Source organism: Helicoverpa zea, chromosome 25 (genome assembly GCF_022581195.2).
Source record: "Helicoverpa zea isolate HzStark_Cry1AcR chromosome 25, ilHelZeax1.1, whole genome shotgun sequence".
Taxonomy (NCBI): Eukaryota; Metazoa; Arthropoda; class Insecta; order Lepidoptera; family Noctuidae; genus Helicoverpa; species Helicoverpa zea.
This window is the reverse complement of record NC_061476.1, coordinates 3,005,203-3,030,182: the sequence shown is the minus strand read 5'-3', so window position 1 is coordinate 3,030,182 and position 24,980 is coordinate 3,005,203. Positions and strand designations below refer to the sequence as shown.

Genomic DNA, 24,980 nt, shown 5'->3' with positions numbered 1-24,980 from the left:
CCCGATCCCCATCCCATGCGAACATGATCCCCATTGAGAACTGCCTGTTCTGTTGATATGCCCACAGTGTCAGGGAGTGACGTCGCTGCACCTGCATGGCACAGTACACACCTGGCGAAGTGATGCAGCAGGTAGTCGAGCGTGGCCCGCGCTAGAGGCGTCAGCGCCGAGTGCAGCAGCGAGCGCAGCGCCAGCAGCCGCCAGCTGCGGTCCTTCAGCTCCACGCCGCCTGCGATGCAGCCTCGCATCGCTGCAACAAGGTTAACCTTATTACAATAAAGCTAGGGAAAAGGCTTGGCAAATGATGACATAATAAACCCAGCGCTGGAAGCGCAGCGAAGGCGCGGCAGTCGAAACTGCAGTTCCGAGTGCTGCGCGGCAGGATAACGAGTGTCGCCAACAGCCCTCGAGCCCCTCCAACGATCGGTCGCTGTGAAACAATCAAACCTGACCAGCAAGACGGTCCCGTACGCAGTAGCTTGAGGGCACTTAATCCTACAGTATCCGAATTTATTCTTATATTAAAGGATGTCGCAATTTGTGTTAAATGTTGTCTTTATATGTGATCCGTTGCACTCCTCCCGTTTAGTACAATTTTTTATTTCATTATTTTACAAATCATATTTCATTTAAAAATGTAAAAAAGTCATCATCATCCTCCGAGCCTTTTCCCAAACTATGTTGGGGTCGGCTTCCAGTCTAACCGGATTCAGCTGAGTACCAGTGCTTTACAAGAAGCGACTGCCTATCTGACCTCCTCAACCCAGTTACCCGGGCAACCCGATACCCCTTGGTTAGACTGGTGTCAGACTTACTGGCTTCTGACTACCCGTAACGACTGCCAAGGATGTTCAACGACAGCCATTAAATAAAAATAAAAAAAGACATTAAAAATGTAAAAAAGTGTATTGTTATAATCTAAAAGCTGTATACTTACTGGCAATATCTTCAAGCTGTGCCATGCTAGCCTCATCGAGTAGCGGCGGCAGACGCTTCGAGAAGAAGTCCTTCAGTGCAGTCGCCACCGCGTTCACCGGGATGTCTAGCGAGTCCAGGTCTACCTTTGGATCTGAAAGTTTTTTTCAAAACTGTAAGAGCCATTCGCACAGTATTAAATTATATATTTGTAAAACATACGCTCAAATAGAACAAATGTATTTCCATGTAGTTGTTCACACGGAAGATAATGTGACGTAATTTTAGTCCCGCGCGAATGGGCAAATGGTGTGCAGTATAATTTGGCTTCCATTTCTTTCAACCACGACAGGCTGGTCCTATCTCTCCCTACAGAATTACAACTGCATGTAGGTATATTACATACATGTGTGTATAACGCTTGTATCATTATACCGCTTGTTACATACATATAAGTTTCAATAATGTCGAGCGTCCCGAGACACACATATACTTATTTTTTCCCCCGAGTGAAAATTACTTTTCAAAAAAACACCCTGCTGATATTTAGGATAATTTGCATTTTTGGGAGAATTAACCTGTAAATTTTCCAAATAATACCACTTAATTCCCAGCATTACCTTCATAGAACTTGTTGAAGAGCATGTCGACGTGGGCTCGGTTGCCGGGCACGCGGTACAGCCCCTCGGACGCCAGCCCCTCGCGCTCGATGAACTCCACGCACTTCTCCACGAATAGAGGGATGCCGTGACCGCCCTGCGGTAAAAACCGAAAGTTAGTTGGGAAGTTGTATAAGTTAAATATAAATTACTTTCATTTTACATTCAATTTGTAAATAACTAACACTAAAATAAGTGTGTTATAAAATAAATAAATACCACTCCGATAATCGGAACGAAAAATATAATACACTGATAGCAAAAGTACAATACACACGTCCTACAAAAAGTTATTCAGAAATCCCCTGTTCGGAAAGTCCTACAAAAATCGGGCCGATTGTCTGTCCTACAAAGAGTCTGACGAAGGCAAAACAATTTTTCTAGTTTTCAATTGTTTTCATTATGAGAGTATAAGCAAGGATTGATATTTTTACCTGTGGACCCCAGTTTTGTACTGACTGCGTGTTGTTGATTTGTGCTGCATTCTTCTTTGAATCTTTGCTCTTTGAGAACTCCTGAAACAAAATGTGCTTATTTAAAAGAAAAGTCTTTATTCTAGTTTTCAGAATAAAGACATTAAATACATCATCACGACAGACCGACAAATGGATAGTGAAGTCATACTAACAGTCCCGATAAACCCTTTGTGTATAAAAAGCAGTAAAATATTTTTTCTAATGTTATAAAAATCAGTAATTGTTATTGTTAAATATGTCGACATGTACCTATATTATTTATTTCCTAACAACGCACGGCTTTTATACATTGTTGAAAGAAGACCAATTTTTCAGGCAGTATAACAAATCTAGTAAAAATCTACCTTATGCCTGCGGTCGTGCTTGCTGAAGGGATGATGACGGCGCCGCGTGTCCGCCGTGCTCGACGATGAGTTGTCTTGCGCTGACGATGGATACTCGCCTGATAGCATCTGAGGGTAGAAAGAATGATCATTATAAAATTAGTTTATTCTTCATTTGATTTTCTTTGGTTTCGTGACCGTTTTCAAGTAGTGAAGAAGTATTCGGATTGGAAACAGAGAAATAGAAAATTACCTTTTAAAATATTTTGACTTGTCATAAAATTTAATTTAATTGAAAATTAAAAATAATCTTTTACTGTTTTTTTTTTTTCATCCAAAGATGGTTGGGATGGAACTTGCTTTTTAGCGATAAGGAAGGCTATTTATTATACTTGTACCTACATGTTTCGTTTGTTTCGTCCTAAAGGTACAATAAACTCTATTCTATTCTGTGTATTTTACAATCACAAGTTTATGTTCAACAGACCTTGTGTGTAGGTTCGTGGTGTGGCGGCGGTGGCAGAGGCCTGGGCCTCCGGGTCTCGCCGTCCGAACTGCCTTCGCTTGATTCACTTGCAGCTAAGGACACAGAAAACAGTTTTAAATACGATATGCAAGTATGCAACTCATTATTGGTGTTTATCGTCAATTCTCTATATGTGTGTTCTGAAATATAACTCTATATAATAGCCAGTGCTTATCATGACGTCATGATCCGATACCATATTGTACTGGTGAGACAAATGTGACCAACTTATTTCGACGGAGATATATTCGAGCACAAACACTATTCTCAATATGACGTCAAGAGCACTCGCCATTATGCTATGGCTATGCTCTGAAACACACAAACAGTTTTTTTTATTGGAAGGTAGTGAAAATCGCAGCCGCAATTTTATATCATCAATGTCAACCATCGTTTTAACATATCGAAATTATTGTTTCAAGCTTATCGCTGCAATAAATCGAAATTGTAGCAACTAAAATAAACTCTTTTATCTTTATATATGCTACCTTTATCTTCTTGCGTCCTCGCTCTGTAGCCGGTGGGTAACTCAGGCGGTCCCACGAACATGCCTAGCTTAGGTACGCGCGGGCTTTGGACGGCTACAAGGTTGCCTAGCGATCTGTTGAACATAAAGGTAATTTCAGCAAAGCGCGGAAAGTACAGGTATACAGTAATAGTCATGATAGTAGTGCCAGTTTTGATTTGGTGTTGCCATTTGAAGAATGCTGAAAAGCCGGTGTAGTTGATCTAAATAAGAACTTAAGTTCCATTTGCAATAACCGATAGAAGAAAGGTTTTTATTAATATAAAATAAAATATTAAGTTAACCATAATTGTTAAGGCGCCTATTGTTACCAAGTTGTGGCACAAAAAGAACAGATCTCTAGATGCGCAGTAATAATTTGAGAAATATTTAGACTTAAAACTAGTTTTTCTTGATTGGACAATAAGTAATCAAAAGTAGCAGCTCGGTGGGTCTGCAGAGCGTCTAGAAGGCCCATATAAGAAGTTTAGTTCTAGATACTTGTAATAAATACATGTTACCGTTTCTTGTAGTGGCGGGGCGCGTGGTGCGCGGCGTGGCGGCGGCGCGCGTGCGGCCGCGCGGCGCCCGCGCTGCCGCCGCCCGAGCCCGAGCTCGAGCCCGAGCTGTCCGTCTCCGAGAACGCTGCAATAATGGCTTTTTTGTTAGATGGTGTGTATATTCGCAGATAACTGATTAATCGTGGATCAATCAAACGTCTAGCTATACGTTATTTAAATAACAGACAAATTGTGTTACTGCTTCTTAATGGGAATTTATAATGTTTACTGAGTTTTCACCAAATTCAAATGAACATTGTTGCACTAATTAAAATAAATTATTCAACAAAATCATGAAAGATGATAAAAAATAATATGATTAATCAATATAAAGTAATTCTTACATGGCTGATGTAGCGGCGCCTTTTCGTGCCGTCGATGTCTTCTTAATCTCATCATAGATGGAGCCTCCATATATTCGTTAGTCTCTTTGATCTGCAACAATTACAATAATTATATCAATTATACTACTGTACATAAGAGTGCTGGCCCACAAAAGCGACGAATGAAAGACAATTGCATGCGGCAGAGATGAGAATGTTAAGAGGTATGTGTGGCGTTACGCGAATGGATAGAGTGAGGAATGAGTTTATAAGAGGAAGTTTGAAAGTAGCGCCGGTATCAGAAAAACTGCTTGGAAACCGGCTGTCGTGGTATGGGCATGTGATGCGGAGGAATGAGAGTCATGTTGTGAGGAAGGTGATGAGTATGAACGTGGACGGATATAGTGGAAAAGGAAGACCAAAGAAACGATGGATGGATTGTGTGAAAGTAGATATGGTATAAGAATGTTACTTGTGAGATGACGGCAGAAAGAAGAGTATGGAAGAAGAAAACATGCTGCGCCGACCCCAAATAAAATTGGGATAAGGGCAGGACGATGATGATGATGACTACTCTGTACATAAGATCAGTATCAACCTTTTTAGTGTCCCACTGCAGGACTGCGGCTTTTTCTATAGAGAAGAAATGAGCAAACTTGCTCAAGACGGATGGGCGATTTCCGACTTTTAAGTCCAGGTTTCGGAGATTTTTCCTTCACACAATCATTGGCATATTTACATATTTTATGCTTGAGAGGCAAGAGCTTTTACCACTGAGCTACCACGTCTAGATTGAGACATTTCTAGGTGACAAATTACATTTATAATAAACAAATTACTAATTTAATTGTGTTTTATTAAGTACCTGTGCATACTGCGCGTCTAGTTCAGTTTCAGAGCTGACTCCCGAAGGATGATGATGATGTCCGCCTTGCTGCCCGCTCGAGTGCGTCCAACCCGTACGCTGGGTCTATGGCGACAACACAATATTAACAAAAACTAAAATACAATTGGGGAAAGTATTACATTTCTGCTATAGTGACAAGTCAAATGGCATTTAATTTGTATGTGATAGTGTGGACTGTATTAAAATTAATCGACTGTTAAAGAAGTCTTGTGCTGACAATGTGACATTTATAAAAATCGGTCAATGCATTCGGTCTTCACTATACGGTACCACAAAGATAAGGTACAGACCCACGAACATACATGGCTGATTTGCTTAGCGCAATCGGGTAAAAAGGGCTGCTAATTTAATTATGAAAATGTCAATGTATTTATAAATGAACAAGCATTATGTCTCACCTTTCTATCAGATCTGGAATGGGCGGGAGGTCCAATAGTGATGTGCTGTAGCGCGTCGCTAACCATTGTGTAGTTATTCATGTCCAGCTTGCCCGGTTGCTGTAATAAGTAGAACGGGTTAATTGGTAATCACCCGAAGGAACCAGTAAACTAATATTGTTTACTCTCAAAATTAAAAAAAAGAACAATCTATGTACCGCTGCAAGCACAAATAGGAAACTAATGTTTTATTGTTTATACCCAGGACTACATTAAGCTAAAAACTCTGCCAAGAATAATTTTACTTTTGCACAAGTGATAACATTTCAAAATTACAGAGAGTGAAACAGGTTATCTTTTATCATGGCTCATTATATTGTAATGAGTATTTTAGGTTTAAATAGGCTTACAACGATATTGTCAATTTATTAGTACACAAAATAACTTGTAACGTTATAAGTTTTTTAAGACTTCTTTACCTTCAAAGTCTGCGAGTGCCTGACGCGCGGCGGCGGCTGGTGCGGCCGCGTCCGGCCCGTGGTGAACGCGCGGTGCCCGTAGCTGGCCGGCTGCCACAAACCGCCGCCATCTTTAAGTAGAAAAACAATACATGTATAGATTGGAACCATAGATATAATATTACTAAACAAGATTGCGCACGCTCAAAATATATATTTACGAAAATGAACTCTATTCTAACGCAATAAGGTACTAAATTGGTTGCATAATACACAGAGGCAAATCCGAGCCAAGAGGGATAGTTCGAACGGAGGCTGTTTGTCTCTTTCTAACACCTTGCCAGCATAAAAAAATGTTGTGATCAAAAGTTTTGTCTTCCCAAAAACAATTGAATCACTTATATTTTTATCTTATTTTAACAATTGTAAGTCAACAAATAAATAACAATCGCATTAATTTATTCGTATTTATTATTAAAACATAAACAACATAAATTTTTATTTTGCTTTTTTTATTTTCTAGCGGTAACCCTGAACATTCTTGGCGTGTAATCAGCATTTAAAATTTTGTTTATGTTTTTTTGTATTAAATCAATTTAAACTATTAAAATGGTGAAAAAGTGTTGCGTTTCTACTTGCAAAAGTGAATCCTATGGTGGTTGCAATATATCGTTCCACAGGTTAGCTAATAATAACATTTTCGTAAACCAAACAACTAGGGTGCCCATGAATTCTTGTAATGAGTCAAAATATGGGTGATGGATTTTAAAACTGTTGTACTATTGTTATAGCTTCCCAAAAAATGAAGAAAGGCGACATAAATGGCTCAGCAGTCTATATATGAAGTAGAAATACAAAAAAAACAGTCTTCACTTCGAATCTTCCTGCTTTTATACTGCTAATTTCCGCTAATTATTAAAAGCCTTTATTAGTATCTTAAGGTTATAAACTGCGTAAGTTAAAACTTCAATACTAATCTGTGTTTAATAATCTTAGCAAATTCGGATTTGTCTCACATAGCTTAATCTCATAGTCACCCTATTAGAAAGGGACAGACAGCCTCCGTACTAACTGTTTCACTCGGCTCGTTTTTTGGGTTTATATGCGCAGTCCTGTTTACTAATATTATGTCTATGATTGGAACAAACAACTGTCATAGATATATGTACCAAAGACAAGTATATATCCTCAACCAATATTAACTACTTTATGTAAGAAAGGTAATCGGACGACACAAAAAAAAACTCTTGTTTCAATGATTCGACAAAGTAACTTGAAAATACACGCGCGAGCAAAAAAAAATGGAATCCTTGCGCTATACAAATACAACGATTGCCAATGATGCAATATTTACAGTTAAATGTTTATGGTGTCGTTTGAAAAGACTATACTTTTATGCCCATTTTCACCAACAAATACCTAAATTAAGGGATCCCCTAAGAGCATTTACGGAACACTTAATAAGAATTTCGTTTTCACCAAAGTTTCGGTATCCCTTATCCATAGTTATTTATGTCAAAATTGGGAGAGCCCTTATTCTAAGTGGCACTTAGATTAAGAGATTGTTGGTGAAAATGGGCATTAGCTTTAAATTAAGGGTAGGGAGTGTAGATATTTCAATTTTTGTATGAAGTCTAAGTTATTTTTTGCCGGTTAATCGTCAAGTTACTTCTGTATCGAATAAAGAGTGTGTGTGTGTGAAGTGTTACACTAAGAATTATGTGAATAATCTTATCGATTATTTGAATTTTAAAGTAATAGTAAATCAGCATGCACATATTATGTGTCTATTTGTTTAATTTATTTTAATTTTCATAATAAAATCTATTTACAAACAGAAAACTTCACAATATTCAATACAAACTACTATCCTATATCTTAAATTAAACAAAAATGTGTGTTACAAAAAAATAATATAATATAATAAATCATGCAAAATAAAAGATACATTCCTTGTACATAAAAGTTCTAAATTAAACATAAGTGGTTGATTTCAATTACACTAATTTAGTGCCGATTTTTCATCAGTTAATCGTCAGTTAATTTCTATCTGAGGAATAAATATGACAGATTGACATACTTTCAAAAGCTGCAAAACGTCAATCATATTCTTAAGATAAAAATCACCTGGGAGATTGAAAAATTGCTCCTTGTAGAATGTACTCTTTACACACCTCTCATACCATAATATTAAAATCAACCACTCAAAAAATCTACAATTAAAACCCTAATATCTACAGCTACACACAAAAATAAACCGTTTTGCATTAACAATAAGGTCGACTATCGGTCGTCATGCAATCACCTGACTCGTGGGTGCTGAGCGAATCCTCCGAACAGTTGAGATCCGCTGCGTTATAACAGTATTTACTTATTTATTTTATATTCAGTACAATTCAGGTAAATAGGTTTTATGTTATTGGTGAGGCAACAGCAACACAACTTGCAAAAAAATCTTTGAATAAAGCTCGTCTCTAGGTTATTTTTTAATAGACTGCTATGCATTTTACTGCTGTAAAGACTAAAGGAAAAGTAAAGACTAGAGAACAAGAAACGTTAAATACGCTTTATTTATTCCTACCTTCTCTAGTCTGCTGTCTCATGGGTCTATAGGAGTGTCGGAATAGAGAGTAAACCTGTTTCAGCAATAATGCTTGTGATAACGTGTCCGGTGCTGCTGGCTGATCTCCTTAAAGAAAATAGCCGTTGGACAAACATACATGTATTCCGCGACTCCACAAAACTTTACTATCAATATTGCTGTTGCCCCACCAAGTTTTTTATTAACCACAACAGACATTGCTCTCTTATGTAAAAAATATACATGTTTTATGTACAACTTACGTGATAGATCTGCATGCATCCTGTGGTCTGGGGGAGCGGGCTCCGGTGGCGTACTAGGCGGGGGATATACGCTGAAACCTACGAAAAATAAACCCTTTACTTTTTTGTATTTACCATTAAGTTCCCACGGCGTAACTAAGATGAGCGGAGATGCCGTATGGCAGGTAGGTCAGGCCCCTTCTAGGTTTTACAAAAATGGGGGGGTTCCAAAGACGGCGTTTCTCGTCCCCCGAACGCCCATTGGCCATTTTCTTAGTAGATTTTCCGTTATAATTTCTGTCATTTTGTTCCCCATGGTTTGCACACACACGCATCGCAAATAAACACCATACAAAAATTGATTGTTTTGATTTTTTTTATAAAACCACCAATCAAATTCACACTTTGAAATCCAAACACTCACAACACATCTTTTTTGAAAAGTCAATAGGAAGTTATTGTACCTTTAAGAAATCCTCTATTCTTAGAATTGTTGAGCGTATCGCTGTATTCAGAATCGATGTCTGCGCGTGAGTCGGGACCGATCAGTAGGTCCAGTGAATTCGTCAGCTTATGTTCTCTCCTGTAAGAAAATACATGGTTAGGTTCCAATCTCGTTTGAAGGTAAAAAGTTCATCATCAGATTGATGGTGGGTAGACATGTTTACACACATTATGGCCCAGACTCCACCTAAGGAAAGAAGTTTTTAATAGAATTTCTTTATTCAAACATGTGGTTTCAGGTCACTTATAACTCCAATCTAATACTCGAGACGAGCAGGTAACTTGCCCGAAAGGCCAGAGTCCGTAAATATGTATTTTAATGTATGCTGGTACATTACGATGATCGGATCGGAATCGGACTTTTTTATGAGAAATTATCAAATGATCCCTCCCATATGGCTAGCAGCGTGTGAGAGTGTAAGCACTTTATGTACCAGGGACGGGATGACTCTTTCGAACAATCAAGCAGAGGAAGGTAAGACTCACATATGGTTGAGATGGTAGGAGTGGTTCCTGGGCGGCGGCGCGGGGCGGGCGGCGGCCACGTCGGGCAGGTTGTGCGGCTGCTGCATGCTCAGTACTCACATATGGTTGAGATGGTAGGAGTGGTTCCTGGGCGGCGGCGCGGGGCGGGCGGCGGCCACGTCGGGCAGGTTGTGCGGCTGCTGCATGCTAAGTACTCACATATGGTTGAGATGGTAGGAGTGGTTCCTGGGCGGCGGCGCGGGGCGGGCGGCGGCCACGTCGGGCAGGTTGTGCGGCTGCTGCATGCTCAGTACTCACATATGGTTGAGATGGTAGGAGTGGTTCCTGGGCGGCGGCGCGGGGCGGGCGGCGGCCACGTCGGGCAGGTTGTGCGGCTGCTGCATGCTCAGTACTCACATATGGTTGAGATGGTAGGAGTGGTTCCTGGGCGGCGGCGCGGGGCGGGCGGCGGCCACGTCGGGCAGGTTGTGCGGCTGCTGCATGCTCAGTACTCACATATGGTTGAGATGGTAGGAGTGGTTCCTGGGCGGCGGCGCGGGGCGGGCGGCGGCCACGTCGGGCAGGTTGTGCGGCTGCTGCATGCTCAGTACTCACATATGGTTGAGATGGTAGGAGTGGTTCCTGGGCGGCGGCGCGGGGCGGGCGGCGGCCACGTCGGGCAGGTTGTGCGGCTGCTGCATGCTCAGTACTCACATATGGTTGAGATGGTAGGAGTGGTTCCTGGGCGGCGGCGCGGGGCGGGCGGCGGCCACGTCGGGCAGGTTGTGCGGCTGCTCCATGCGGAAGGCTCGCTCGATCTCGCCCTTACGCTCCCACACCTCCTTGAAGAACGGCGTGTAGAACGCAGCTGCAAGGGAAAAACAACTTTGTAAGTAAAGTGAAACTCCATTTGAGTGGGCACTTAAGACAAAGATTCTTGATATAACTTGAAACTCGTATAGCGGCCGCAATGAAAAGGTTGGATGTAATAGAAGCGCTCTCGCAAAGTTGAGTCGCCATGCGCGCACTACATGAGACCAGCTGTCGGCGCTCGGCTTCTCAGGCCGCTCGGCCGCCATCACAGTCGCCTAAAGGGCTTATTACACTTTACTAACTTCAGTCGTCTAAATGATGCAGTTACTAAATTCAGACAAGTGTAATCTCATTTAGGAAGGTAGGTTTATAAATTTAGGAAAAAGTACAGCTACTGACCCACTAAATCATTTAGAAACCTAATTAGACAAACCTAATTAGGCTACTAAATTTAGTAAAGTCAAATAAGCCCTCAATCCAAGCCGCCACGAACGCATCCGTCCACCGTCCACACCTCCACCGTCAGTGACCGCAACCATTTGTATGGGAAGGTTCGAGATGTTCATCATTTGACATTGACATGTTGAGAGGAACCTCCAAATAAAATTGGGATAAGGTCAGGAGGATGATGATGATAACTTACACTTATTCTCAGCACTAGAAGTGTAAGTAGTGAAGTGTGCACACAGGCGGTCTGCCGTCGCGTTGCCCTCAGTGATGAGAGCATGACCCAGATCTGTGCCGAAGAATGTGCTGGCTGCAGAACCTCCACCATCGGTGACTGCTACCATTTGTATTGGCAGGTTCGGGATGTTCATTGAGAAGGCGCTGGGGATGAGGAAAAATCTTATTATTTACTCCATTCAAGATAAACATTCTTGATATGACTTTTTGATTAATAAACTCAGTTTTAAATCATTAAATGCAATAAATAACCAATAATTATATGATCAATTACCTACTCAAACGGAGTATAGCTTTATTTGTAAGGCGCATGAAAATTATAAAAATATAAGTCGTAAAAACTATTTCAAATTAATACTAAATCAAATTAATACAAAAACTAGGCAATAAAACCTTCTAGAAGTTAGTATCATGTAACTAAATTATTGTTTTTGCTAATAATATTTATTTTTCAGTTCAATAGTTTTCAAGTTATCGGCTTTCGAAATAAGCCTTTATTTAAAGAGGCTAAAAGCTATTTCTTTAGTACAAAACAAACTTACTTCAAAGTAGCCAAGCTAGCCTTCCTCTTAGCGGAGTATATGAGTATGAAGCCGTGGATAAGTTCCTCTCGGAACTGACTCGCGCCGTGGAAGCTTGAGATTATTACCTGCGAAACATTGGCCTTTGTTACAAAAGCATCTTAGTAACTTGACAAATTGTATAATCAAACATGGTTTTGTAATATTCCGAGGTTCTTGACCTTTCCTTTACCGAAAAAAAAACATACTGTTTTGTATGTTATAAGTATTGTTATATTTTATTATCTATGTCTTGTATTTTTTTATCCTCTCAAGTATGAATGCGCGGATTCGAGGTCAAGCCAGTACCAATTCAACTTTTACAAATTTGTGAATGATTAAAGATGAAGGAAAACATCTCGAGGACACCTGACTATGAAATCTGGCATCACCAACTCGCGTTGAGCAAGCGTGGTGATTAACGCTCAATCCTTCTCCGAGCGAGAGGAGGCCGCAGCCCAGCAGTGGGACGATAAAACGGTTGATGACGATGATGTCTTCTTGACGGCTTCAGTTGGGTTCAGCACGCGCTCGGAGGAGTACTCGTGCAGAGTATGCTGTGCTGGGGCCCGATTCTCCTAATTTTACTTAAGCGCCATACGATTCACGTTCGACTCGATTCGACTGATATCCAATCCCGACTCGATTACGATTGAAACGTATGTGGCATTCCGCTATTTTTTCTTTGAAATAAACGTTTTTATCCTTTTCTGTCATTCAATAATGAATCATTTTGTCTGCAAATGATTTACGATTGCAAAATGATTGTACAGCAAACTACCGTATTGACCAAAATCACCAAAATAGCAGACCAATCGCACACCAATCAAATGTCAATCGAATACGATTGGTCTTTTATTAGTAGCAGAATGCCTGATAAAACTGCTATTGCGATCATATTGCGATTCGATTTCTATTCGATTTTGACATTATTATCTTAGGAGAATCGGGCCCCTGGTGTACATACCTCGACTTTCCGCTTGGAGTCGCCGAGGAAGGTCTCGATGACGATGGAGCGGTCGCCGGTGAGGAAGCAGGCGCGGTGCAGCAGCAGCGGGCTCAGCACCCGCTCGGGGGAGTACGGGTCGTCGCAGAACATGCACACCATTATCCTGAAGACAAGTGGTAAGTGGTAAATAGTGTAGAAAGTCATTTTTATTGTATACTAGCTAATATAGCCGCGTCCCGATATGACTGTTTACCGAAGTTGGATGATGACAAAAACTATCCTATGTCATTTTCACGGGTCTAAGCTGTCTCCGCTCTAATTTTCAGATTAAACAGTTCAGCCATTCTTGAGTTATAAAATGTGGACAAACACGACTTTCTTTTATATACATAGATTTGTAACGTTAGTTATTTGAAGTGCAAATATCTCTTTCCATTCCTCTCCATTCCACTATCTCTCTCAAGCATTCATTCTATGTGCAAAAACTAACTTCTATGTAGACTGTAGAATGGCGTTACGTCGACAATGGTGCCGAAAGCCGCGCGGCTGCACGAGGAGGGCGCGGGCTCGTTTGTCGCGAAGGTTCATGATGGCTCGCTCCATCCAAAAGGTTCACAATGATAGGGCTACTGTTAGGTGACAATGTCTCTCTTTCTAGCTCTTATTCACTGTCTTTCTGACTCCCTAATTGTTCTGTATAAATTCTGGTTCAGACAGACATGTGTTGCTGGGGAGTTTGTTGTGCCACTTCTTCCCAACAAAAACACATAGGAAGTAGTGAAGAGGAATTTTGAGGGCTGTCTTTTGTTTTTGACGTTCGAAAAGTGCTGATTTATCAGCCTAATTTGAATAAACGTTTTTATGTTTTAAGTTTTCTCTAACTCATTCTCTCTCTAACTCTGCTACTACACAGTTACCTGATATCGGAGTCGAAGCAGACGATGACGTCTCTGTAGAGATGCGCGTAGCTCGCCTTCTCCCTGTTCGCCCTGACCAGCTCCTGCACCGCGTCTGACGTCAGACCCTCCGTGCCCAGCTCGTTCACTGTCGCCTCCATGTACGAACAGTGTAGGCTGGAAATGAGAAAAACAATTATATTCAGAAAAGCTTTAAAATCAGACCTTTATGTCAAATTCAAAAAGAATTAAAAAGCTTGCTCTACAAAACAAAATCTCCATAGTGATTTCCATCAATGCCCTGATGATTTTTATGTAATTTGATTTGACCAGTCGGCTATTTAACCAATCGTCGCGGTACCAATCGTTTCCCGAAGAAACTACTTATCAGGCTTGAGAATATCTCCGTACCAAAAAGCACAATAAATAGACCAACAGAGTAACTTTGAGCTGTCAATTTAGCTCAGATGTACCACATAGTAATAATACTCAAAATATACTAACTTGTCAGCCAGATTCTGTCCCTCTTCCTGCAATCGCGTAAGTTCCTTCTTGTCCATGCCCTCATCCTGCACAAACATCACTACTAGCGGTAAGCCCTGGAACAAAGATACATACATCATTATCTATCTGTTTTATACATGAATCTTTAATCGCATAACACGGATAGATTATGAAAACCCGCAATGGATAATGTGTGGAATTAAAAACAATATATTAGAATGGCAAGGAGAAACGTGTTAATCGATTTTATGTTAACTATTAAATACATAGTTATGTTTATGGAATGTAATATTTTACCTGGAAAGGCAGTTTATCTTCTTGTTCTAAGCTCGAAAGCAGTGTCTTTTCAGCACAGCCTCTGATGTACTCGAAGGATTCTTGATCTTGGTAGACACAGAAATATCCTGCAAATATAATAATTAAGATACATAACGTCAATCCTTCTCCGTGGGAGAAGAGGCTAGTTATCCAGCAGTGATATCTAGATCAATAAAAGACTAATCAATTTACGCGGCACAGGTACACATAGAAAAGGGGACCAAAAAAACACCAGTATTTTTTTCCTCCCACAAAATCACAGAAGATACAGCGCGTTAAATTGAAAAGTTTTTTCACACTGGCGGCTTTTCCGAGTCGAAAAATCGAACGCCAGCGTGCCATCGTTCGGTCGTTCGGTGTAGCGCGAAATCTACCAGTTTGAAAAGGCTGTTAGTTACCAATTATACTTAACATTTGAAATCACAAGTATCCTCTCCCGGATAATTAGGGGGTACCTATATCTTACTATATGTAACTCCAACTCACCATTAGGCGCAAAATCATCAATGCAGGTAGTTTCAGCGCTGAAGTCGTCAGTGCGCAGCCTCTGCTCGACGCGCCAGCTGTGCCCGGCCACGCCGACGCGACGCTCCGAGTCGCAGCCCGCTAGCAGCCGCTTGCCGAACTCGCCCGCTATGCCTTCCACCTGACAGATAAACAAGATTAAATAGAATAATACTGGGGGAAGAATAAGAGAATTATATTGAGGTTTGAAATGTTAGAGGTGAGAATTAACTTGGGTGCCGCGATAGTAAACCTCTGTACCTATTGTACTATTGTATGTTACTTCTACTGCTTTCATATATTTACTGTAAATGGCTAAATAAAAAAAATAAAAAATAAAGTAAATAACATTATACTTCGGCCGTTCAGAGAATGCGTTCCTGACACCTATCAGTTAGTCACGACTAGTGATGGGCACAACATAACACTGAGTTCGTTACCGTTCCTTCAAAATGAACCGCCGCATTATTTTAAGATTATTTTCGTTTTAAATTGGCGGAATCATTTGTTTTATATTTTAGTTATTTAAGTGGAAACCAAAAAAAGGTAATATTCATATAATAAAATTGTTTTATTTATTCTTTGTTACAAGTACATTGAATTGAATGTGCGAACAGAATATTAATCAGACTCCGATTTGCTTGAGGAGGTGGTGTCTTCATCATCATCTTCGCCTACATGTATAATTATATTATTATCAATAACAGAATCAATCCTGATATCTCGGTCTAACAAAAGCCGGGTAATCAAATAAAAACAGATCGAAAACACTTGAAAAACGTGGTCTATGCGCACGAAACGACAACGGACGACTGTTTTAGCGTCACAAAATGGCGGCCCATAACGCCATTTGGGGTTACCATTTTTAATCTAAGTATAAAAATGCGGTTTGGTCATAGTTTTATTTTTATATTTCATAAACGTTATAATTAAGTCTTATAGTCCATTATTTTCCAATTCTTAAAAAGAAAATCAAAACGTATTATTTTATATTATAACTGTATAAGAACAGATTACGATACTTGCCTGTTATTTTTAGCACAGCACTACAAAATATAAACCGCTGACATAACCTTGTAATAGCGCAGTATAGATTTAGAAAAATATTGTTTACCAAGTTATTTGACACTCAGTTTGGCACAAAATTATAACATTCATTGATTATTGATATAATAATGTTGTTTTAATGCTCCTCAATTGTTAAAACGGTAAACAACCAGCAAAAATATTTTTATCGTAACTGCAACGCCATTGCAAAGTTACGTCGTCAGTTCAATCGCGACGTGTCAGGAACGCATTCTCTGAATGGCCGAACTATACAGATACTCATACCGTCGCATCGAATTATATGTCAAACTCAAAATAATTTATTCAAACTTGCTGCAAAACAGCACATTTTGAACGTCAACATTTACAAAAGACAGCCACCCTTCATCGCTTCTAATGTGTTTTTGCTGGGAAGAAGAAATGGCGCAACAAACTCCCAGCAACTTCCATAGTACTATCTCTCATAGTGTGTTCCAAATTATATGTATGTGTAATAATTTATATAATAATTATTTAATATACATACATACACGTTTTGACGTAACTATAAAACGGCCACATAAAGGGATATTATAAATTGCATATCAAATAAATAATCGCCTATCAATAAATACTCATCATTTATATTCTTTTTTACATCAAATAACTTACTTCACTACAAATAAACTAAATGTTTAACAAAACTCAAACTGCAGATAATTCGAAATTATACATCAATATGACATTACTTTTTTCCTTATAATGCAATACAGTTAAATTTATTCTTGTACAAAAATACTACATACAAGCATTAAATACTGACTGCACAGCAAATTTTCCATATTTCATAGCAAAATAACTATCCCAGTAGCATATTAACCAGTAAGTACAACAAAACCTGTTCATCATATTTGTCTTAATTTTCAAGAAGCCATGCTCGGCAAATTTAATGATTATTATAACAAAAAAACCCTGTCACATTGCATTATTTCTAAAAGCAGAACAAATGAACTGAAATCTCATTCAGCGTACTATGAAGATGGTAGAATTTTATTTAGATTCAATTTATTTGCCAATTATAACCTTCAAATAAAAAAAAACATTGTTTTAAAAATTGAAGCTAGTAACGAAAACGAATCGCTGCAAAACCGACTCCACGTAGTCTTGTCTGCCCTACCCCTAGAGTGCAATTCAAAACCGCGTAGGCGCGGAGGGGCGAGGCGGCCTGCGAGCTGAGGCGCAGGTAGCGGCTTCGGCTTGCTGGCCGGCAGGGCCGGCCAGCCTCAGCCGCGTCGGCGAGCGTGAAAACCATCTGCGACGATAAGCTCGCATGGGACCGCCGGAGCCACGAAGCGCCGGAGCCGTGCCAGAAGCCATGCTTGCTGCATGTTGCATGTTTACTTCCATGTTGCATGCCTGCTTACACCTGCCTGCTTGCATGCTTCAGGCTTGTTTGCATGCTTCTTACAGGAAAATGAAAATTCCAAAACTATGCCAAAAGATGATTCTGACTATAAACATTCTGAAATATGATAGTTCTGCCTTTTAATGGCTACTTATATGAAATGTATGCCAAAAGGAAGTACTGACAATGACTGAAAATGCACCTGCCCCATTTTTTTTAAGAACTATATGTGCAAGCATATCATCGGACTTGCGATCCGACTCAAGTACGTGGCGCCACCTGTAGAAGCTAAAAATGTGCCTATTGGGCAAAAAAAATAAATAAATCACTGGCTTTAATAATTCAATAAATTACAATTTTGTATTTAATTTTATATTTTTTTGCTGATATCATTATGTGGGAATTAATAAATAATAAGATGAGTGTGACCAATAAAATGCTGTTTTATTCAGAAAAACTGCTGTAAATAATATAAAAATAGAAGCTATATTTAAAAGAAAAAGAGTTAACATGTTTAATGTGCATTAAGATTGTTAGCTGTGCATTGATGAAAAAGCTTTTGCTTTAGGAAAAATCGCTGTACGCTGCGAAAATAAATTGTAGTGTGTTTAGTAATATTTTGAGTTGAATATTTTGCTGTGCAATCAGTAATTTTGATGGAAATTCGGAATCTTATTGCATAGAAAAAGGATATTTTTTGATTTGCGTTTAAATACTACCCCCACATAAATAACTTTCACTATTATTATTACAACTTTTAAATTTTATAAATACTTACGCCTAAGATAATGACGTTGATCTGATTGGAGTCCGTAGTGAGGGCCCAGGGCGCGGCCGGAGGTCCCGCGTGACACTGAGACTCTCCAGTCGATGTCAAAGATCTGCCAACAAAATATTATCTTTATTGTACTTGTTATGATTACTTAATTATACAACAAAACCGCTTCCGCCAGCAACTTCCTGGGGGAACAACTTCCCGCAACTAGATAAAGAGTATCCCTTATGTTATTCTAATTAATAAACTATAGTATTTTAAAGTTTCATCAAAATCCGTGGATCTCTAGTTAGACTCGAAGAAGCAACAAACATAGACACATACTTTCACCTACACAATAATATACTAGCTGTTTCCCGCGGTTTCACCTGCGTCCCGTGGAAACTTCTTCCCTCACCCGGATAAAACATAGTGAACAACTAACAGTGACGGTATACATGAAATTGGAGACTCATACAAACAAATTCTCCTCTTCACAATATTAGTACAAAATATATACTCCAATATCTAATAATGTAAAATAATTTTCCCAACTCACCCAACTCTAGTATTGAGTATAACAGGCAGGGTGGCGTCTAAACAGTTGGCGCCGGCTGGACAGTGCTCGCGCATCGGACAGTGCACAAAGCCTAGATGTTGGAACAGCATCAGCTTTCGGTCTTGCTCCATGCGATCCAGCATCTTGTATCTGGGAAAATAAAAATAGGTTTTCAGGACCACACAATTTTTAAATTCAAAGTGTCAAGAATCTATGTGGTAGACTCAAAAAGAAAGTACACTCAGATTAAGGTTTATTTTCACAAGGAACCAATGTTGTTGACTAAAGTATAGTAAGCCTTACACAATGTTCTAATAATTATTTTGAAGGAGTACATTTGCTAAAGCAAATATGTAACAACCAGACAGAATTTTTAATGTTATCTCTAAAATTACAAGGTCCAATGTTGATTGGGATAAAAATGCATATTAGAGTAGCTTGATGTGCTGGCACTCAGGTCTGTATACTCAGATTTATATAAAAACCACCAGACAGAATTTGTGTTATGGAGACCAGATCCAAAAGAGACGTCAGGTAGGTCATTTTTATAATTTAGAAACACTGTTGGCTCTCAACGGCTGCCACATTAGTCTTGATTATAGTACCCTTGATGAACATCAGAACTACAGAAAAAAAAAAAACTTACCTAAAGTCATCTTGAAGTACGTCAGTGATCTCTTTGATGTCCTCCTGCGTGATCGTACCGGTTGGCGATATGCTTTTGAAGTGGTAGAATAGATCTGCATGCTCCAACAGTAACTCCTGCAAACAAAATTATAGTTAAGTTTCTTTTAGAAGACAATGTGCAAGTGTTAAGAGCGCTTTGCTAGACATGCCGCTACGGGATTTCTTACTGCGTTCTCCAATAATGTGTCAAGATATCGCCATTTTTTTTATTGGAAATCGTCTAATGACCCCTCACTTTGTGGGTTAGCAGCGTATAGGCGTTTAACGTACCAGGGCCGCGGTAACTCTTTCGAACAATCCGCAGCCCCGACAGGCCTTGGCTCTGGTGGGCCCCGCTGAGGTTTGATGGCTCTCCTTGAGGAGCCAAGAAATTGCCTCAAATGAATTTTATGCCATGTATTCATTAGTTTCTTTGCTGTGGGTGGAAACTGTGAAGTACCGCCAGTATACATCACTTCCGACAGCTGCTTGCCGGGTGTCACGTACCCTGTCTCCTGTAGCCTGTAGCCTCACCTGGAAGTTGTCCTTAGCGCGTCTCTGTATCTGTCGCTGGTGCTGGTCGTAGACGCGCTGCTGCCGCTCCTCCGACAGCGCCTCGTAGCACTCGCGCCCCATCAGCAGCACCCTCACTTCCGACAGCTGCTTGCCGGGTGTCACGTACCCTGTCTCCTGTAGCCTGTAGCCTCACCTGGAAGTTGTCCTTAGCGCGTCTCTGTATCTGTCGCTGGTGCTGGTCGTAGACGCGCTGCTGCCGCTCCTCCGACAGCGCCTCGTAGCACTCGCGCCCCATCAGCAGCACCCTCACTTCCGACAGCTGCTTGCCGGGTGTCACGTACCCTGTCTCCTCGAGGAGACGCTTGAATTGTTGGCACCATCTGTGTAGGGGAGAAATAAAACGAAATTAAAAAAAAAAACATGATTTTAGTTATTAAATACAAGGTACAGAAATGTGAAACTTAAATAAAGATTTTTGTGTGCGATGATCTGATACGAAATCTAACAAGAAATTGGGAGACAAATCGTGTGTCCACAATGTATGAGATAAGAGTAATTCAGATATCTCAAATAAAACACTTAGAAGCTGAAAGCATATTATCACACAGACAAATAAACAAGAAATTAGCAAAAATATGTAAAATAAAAAATAACTCCTGAAAGAAATTTGATTAAAAACTTTAAGCAATTTCTTCAAGAATAGCTTTTGAATGAACTTACTCGTAATTCCTATGCTCCTCCTGAGCCTCATGTAAGTACGTCTTGAAAACGGCGGCTGCCTCGTTAGACTCCAGTATTTCGTACGGTATCTTCTGCGATTGACCCAATGTCTAAAAAGATTAAAATAATCTTTTATACATTTTCCATCTAATGTACATTATGGAATGCAATAAATGATATGATATATTTTACTACACTGTTATAGGTGTTTCTTTTATATAGGTAAAATTAAAGATTATTGTTGGTGCATCCCACTTTTTGATATCACTTTTGTCAGTATTCCCGAAGGATCCTATTTAATCTCAATTTACAATGCCATCCAAACTAATCTTGCGAGAAGGAAAACGTTATATTATTCATATAATTTATAACATTGTTGCTACTTATTTATGGAATAAAATAAATAACAGCTGTTTTTGAGATCGCAATTTATTTGCACTGTTATTTACCCAAAATATGTCATGAATAAACGTATATATCAATACATACCTGATATCTAGCCCTCTCTCCGACTCTCAACGTGGTGTCAATAGCGAGGGGGCTGTCCAGCTCCGACCCTGACTCGGAGCCCGAGTCCTGGTGCCGACCCTCGCTGAAGTACACTGAGAAGTCACGGTGGGACCGCAGCTGACGGACTACCATCGGCCAGTCGCTGAAAGAGAAGAAAAGGTTGAGCAACCAATCATCATCAGGCTTTTTATTGTCCCACATTTTTGTTGCCTTTGTATTGTTGTTTTTTTTTGTGCCCAGGAGTGGGAAGATAAAAAGGCTGAACGTTATTGATAAAGGGACGTTATTCTCCCACAGTAAGGCATGTTTTACACAGACAAGGAATAAGCGAGTCACCATGCTTCCTCCAGGCAAGTGATGCACATTGGAATAAAAACATGTAGGTACATAATATAAGGCATAGGCTAGGCCTTATTGATATTTTTTATTTTATACATACATCCGGTTAGACTGGAAGCCACCCCAACATAGTTGGCTTGGAGGATCACATCCATGGCAAGTTGGCGGAATCATTACATTAGTTCATTTTCTTCACTTTCTTCTCTATTTTTTCATTATCTTGCACTAATGCTCAAACTGTGTTGAAACTACCATTTCTGTTTCACCACCACCCTAAGGTAGACTGGCAGAGAACGCCTAAGGCGTTAAGTCCGCCGTTGTACAATGTGCATAAAGTATTTTAAATAAATAAATAATATTTTTGATTGACCGAATTTTAAGTGTATTTACTACGTCGTTTTTAGTACAAAGATATAATATCTTAGTTTGTATAACATCTTTGTCAGACTTACTTCTCTTGCAAGTCTTCAGTGGGTAGCTGCATTCTCGACAGTACTTGGGGCAACTTAGCCAGCTGCTTTCGAAGTTTCTTAGCTGCCCTTTCTTCTTTCAGTCTTCGGATGTGACGACGGTACACCACCTACACAAACGCCATTATATAATGAAATAATTAAGAATTTGTTGGAAGAGTCGTTGCAAAGAAACAACCGCACGAGTCTATAGATAATAGGGTTCAGCAAGGCTTGGCGTGGTTGGTCTGTGAATGGGGTTATCATCTTATCATGACGAGTTCTTCCGTGTTTCGAAAGGCTGTCATTGGAATATCTTTGGCATCTTTGGCAGTCGTTACGAGTAATCAGGAACAAAAAGTAGTTGGGAAAAGTAAAGTCAGATGAAGTGAATTCGAGAGTGTTTCGATGTAAATAGATTGTTAGATTCTGATTTGGTTGATTAGATTTGGAATTAAACATACAAGCAGAAAAAACAATTCTGAAGAGATGCATAGTTGTTACTTACTTGTGTCCCGTCGTTTCCAAACTGCTGCACAAACTTGATCCATTCCGGGTAATGACATAATCTCTTGCTAGCTGCAGACCACATTTCCCTGCAAAATTACACGAAGTTTAGCCAATGGTAACAAATAGGGTTGTTTCCAATTTTCGGAAATCTATTTAGATAGCTTCTAAATAATTTTAAGATCACCCTCTCTTTCATTTTTCGTCTCAAATCTTTTTATTTTTTATGTATTACATGTTTTTCTATTTGTCTTAAAATATTGCTCAGAAAACGCTAGATCACGTGACTGTGACGTCAACGTTCTCTGTTCATTCCTTTACATTTTAAAGCACATCTAACGAGAAAAAACTAACATACCAACTAATGGATTTCTTAATTTTAATAATGTATTTTTATAAAATAGCTACTAAACTATAATATTTTATACATATAGATTATTTTTATACATTTGAACAAAAATAAAATACCTCAAATGTTTTGAGTTGTGTACGCGGAAAAATGAAATGGTGCAAAGAAACGTAAAGTTTGTGTTTATTTATATTGAGGTTATGTTTGTGTCCGCGTTCGAAAAGATTTGATGCTTTTTCAAAAAACTTAAATTAAATGAATGTCTACAAGGTTTGTGTTGTGCGAGACTGTGGAAATACGACCATTAGTGCTCTAAATAAACTGTTCATCCACGTACCGCTGAATAAAAATCTTGGTTATTGATTGGTAAAGAATTGAGCGACCATAAAAGAGTCTACTCTTGGCAGATTGGAACTATCAGCTTTCATAAATCGTTTCTCCGTATTTTTTTAGCAGTTGTATCACTTAAATGCAATTAACACACAGAACTTCACAGAAGCAAATAAACAAAACATTAATTCTGAGGTTATTTCGATATATCTGTCACTGTCAAATACTTGTCATTGTCAAATATAGAAAGGATGACGTCATCGGTCTCTTCTCGTCGTTTTTAATGGCGTGACGTCACAGGCTCTAAATTAAAATTTCATAAATTAATTAAAAAATATATGGTCAGTTATAAATAATATAATATAGCTTATCGTGTTTCTAGTTTTGTGAACTTTCGGAGCATTTATTTAATTTTAACTAAATGAATACAAGGAAACAACCCTATTCAGAATAGTTTTCTTGTTAATAATATGTATGTATAACTATTGTTATAACAGCTAATAATGCAATGTTCAATGTTGTACATATCTATACTAATATTATAAAGAGGAAAACTTTGTTTGTTTGTTTGGTTGTAATGGATAAACTCAAAAACTACTGGACCGATTTTAAATATTCTTTCACCATTAGAAAGCTATATTATCTGCGAGTAACATAGGCTATATTTTATCCCGGTGCGGGCAGTAGCTGATAGCTAGCAGCCCACGGGACGCGGGTGAAACCGCGGGAAAACGGCTAGTTTATATATAAATGTACTTCTTACTAATATTATAAATGCGAGAGTAGGTAACTTTGTCCGTCTGGCTACTTTTTATCTAGATAGATAGATAGATACGACAATTATGTTCGGGACGCAAGAGGAACGGCGAGGAACAGCCAGCATTCAATCAATGGACTTACTTGTGATCCTGCACATGCATCCTGATGAGCTGGGTGAAGGCCTCAGTCACGAAGTCCAGCGTCTCTCGTCTTATTCGCAACGCCTCTGCGTAGTTTGCCACCTAGTTCAAATAAAAACACCTTTAGAATTAATTTATATATCTTAATGCAGAGAATAATTATGGACAAAGAGCCTTTATTTGTTGTATAGAGGTATTCAGATCAGAGCTTAATGTGATCATATTTATTCAAACACCGAAGTGTGTAAACAAGTACATAGTCATGTTTGGAGTCAGGCAAAATTATCTCAGAAGCTCTCATAAGCCTCAAATGCCTTTGAACTCCTTGCGATTAACCAGCCTCTCAGCTTTACGAACTCTTTGCTCACAAACCTCATCATCACCAGGACTATGGGTCCTGTAGCTTTCGAATATTCTAGAACTTTCTACAAGGGTTTTTTTTTAACGACGTCAAAAATCATCAAATAACCCCTCCCGCTGTGGGTTAGCAGCGGAGAGGAAGTGTCAGACTCTTACTGACTAAAAACCGTCGTGTTCCGTCATAGGCCTTTTGTGTACCAGGGCCGCGGTATCTCTTTCGAACAACCCGCAGCCCCGGCAGGCCTTGGCCCTGCTGGGCCCCGCTGGGGTTGCTGACATCTCTTTGAGGAGCGCGTGGAACAACGCGCGCCGTCGACACGGGTCTGTCGTCTAAGCAGACAGAGGGGCGATGAGCCACCCGAACTCACCGCCCACAGACCCACGCCTACGGTGGCCGGGAGTCATCTCGCGACACCCGGCGTCCATGGTGTCTACGTGGTCCAGCGCGGCGGCCAGGATGAGAGGTGCGAACTCTCTGGCGTTCCGCCTCCTCCTTCTCGAGCATGACCGCTTCGCAGAAGGAGGCGACGGCATCCCATTCC

General features: G+C 39.7%; 1 protein-coding gene across 3 annotated transcripts in view; it reads right to left on the bottom strand.

Annotated features, from left to right (window-relative positions):
* Nucleotides 1-24,980, bottom strand: part of LOC124642634 (rho GTPase-activating protein 190) — a 40,832-nt gene that overhangs the window by 5,526 nt on the left and 10,326 nt on the right. For 2 of the 3 annotated variants that reach the window (XM_047181155.1, XM_047181157.1), the window contains exons 7-37: nt 24,080-24,180; nt 22,502-22,589; nt 21,997-22,124; nt 21,185-21,347; nt 20,696-20,805; nt 20,169-20,355; nt 19,440-19,555; nt 18,794-18,943; nt 18,259-18,361; nt 15,032-15,191; nt 14,525-14,631; nt 14,228-14,322; nt 13,745-13,900; nt 12,846-12,990; nt 11,861-11,967; nt 11,278-11,462; nt 10,536-10,689; nt 9,317-9,435; nt 8,874-8,951; nt 6,051-6,160; nt 5,593-5,691; nt 5,153-5,257; nt 4,309-4,399; nt 3,926-4,049; nt 3,388-3,500; nt 2,861-2,952; nt 2,395-2,502; nt 2,009-2,089; nt 1,536-1,671; nt 938-1,069; nt 112-250 (exon numbers count right to left, since the gene is read on the bottom strand). In XM_047181155.1, the coding sequence (XP_047037111.1) occupies nt 112-250; nt 938-1,069; nt 1,536-1,671; nt 2,009-2,089; nt 2,395-2,502; nt 2,861-2,952; nt 3,388-3,500; nt 3,926-4,049; nt 4,309-4,399; nt 5,153-5,257; nt 5,593-5,691; nt 6,051-6,160; nt 8,874-8,951; nt 9,317-9,435; nt 10,536-10,689; nt 11,278-11,462; nt 11,861-11,967; nt 12,846-12,990; nt 13,745-13,900; nt 14,228-14,322; nt 14,525-14,631; nt 15,032-15,191; nt 18,259-18,361; nt 18,794-18,943; nt 19,440-19,555; nt 20,169-20,355; nt 20,696-20,805; nt 21,185-21,347; nt 21,997-22,124; nt 22,502-22,589; nt 24,080-24,180 (3,782 nt within the window). Of the gene's footprint in view, nt 1-111; nt 251-937; nt 1,070-1,535; nt 1,672-2,008; nt 2,090-2,394; nt 2,503-2,860; nt 2,953-3,387; nt 3,501-3,925; nt 4,050-4,308; nt 4,400-5,152; nt 5,258-5,592; nt 5,692-6,050; nt 6,161-8,873; nt 8,952-9,316; nt 9,436-10,535; nt 10,690-11,277; nt 11,463-11,860; nt 11,968-12,845; nt 12,991-13,744; nt 13,901-14,227; nt 14,323-14,524; nt 14,632-15,031; nt 15,192-18,258; nt 18,362-18,793; nt 18,944-19,439; nt 19,556-19,993; nt 20,142-20,168; nt 20,356-20,695; nt 20,806-21,184; nt 21,348-21,996; nt 22,125-22,501; nt 22,590-24,079; nt 24,181-24,980 lie in introns of all 3 variants that reach the window. The other variant, XM_047181156.1, reaches the window with a different exon arrangement.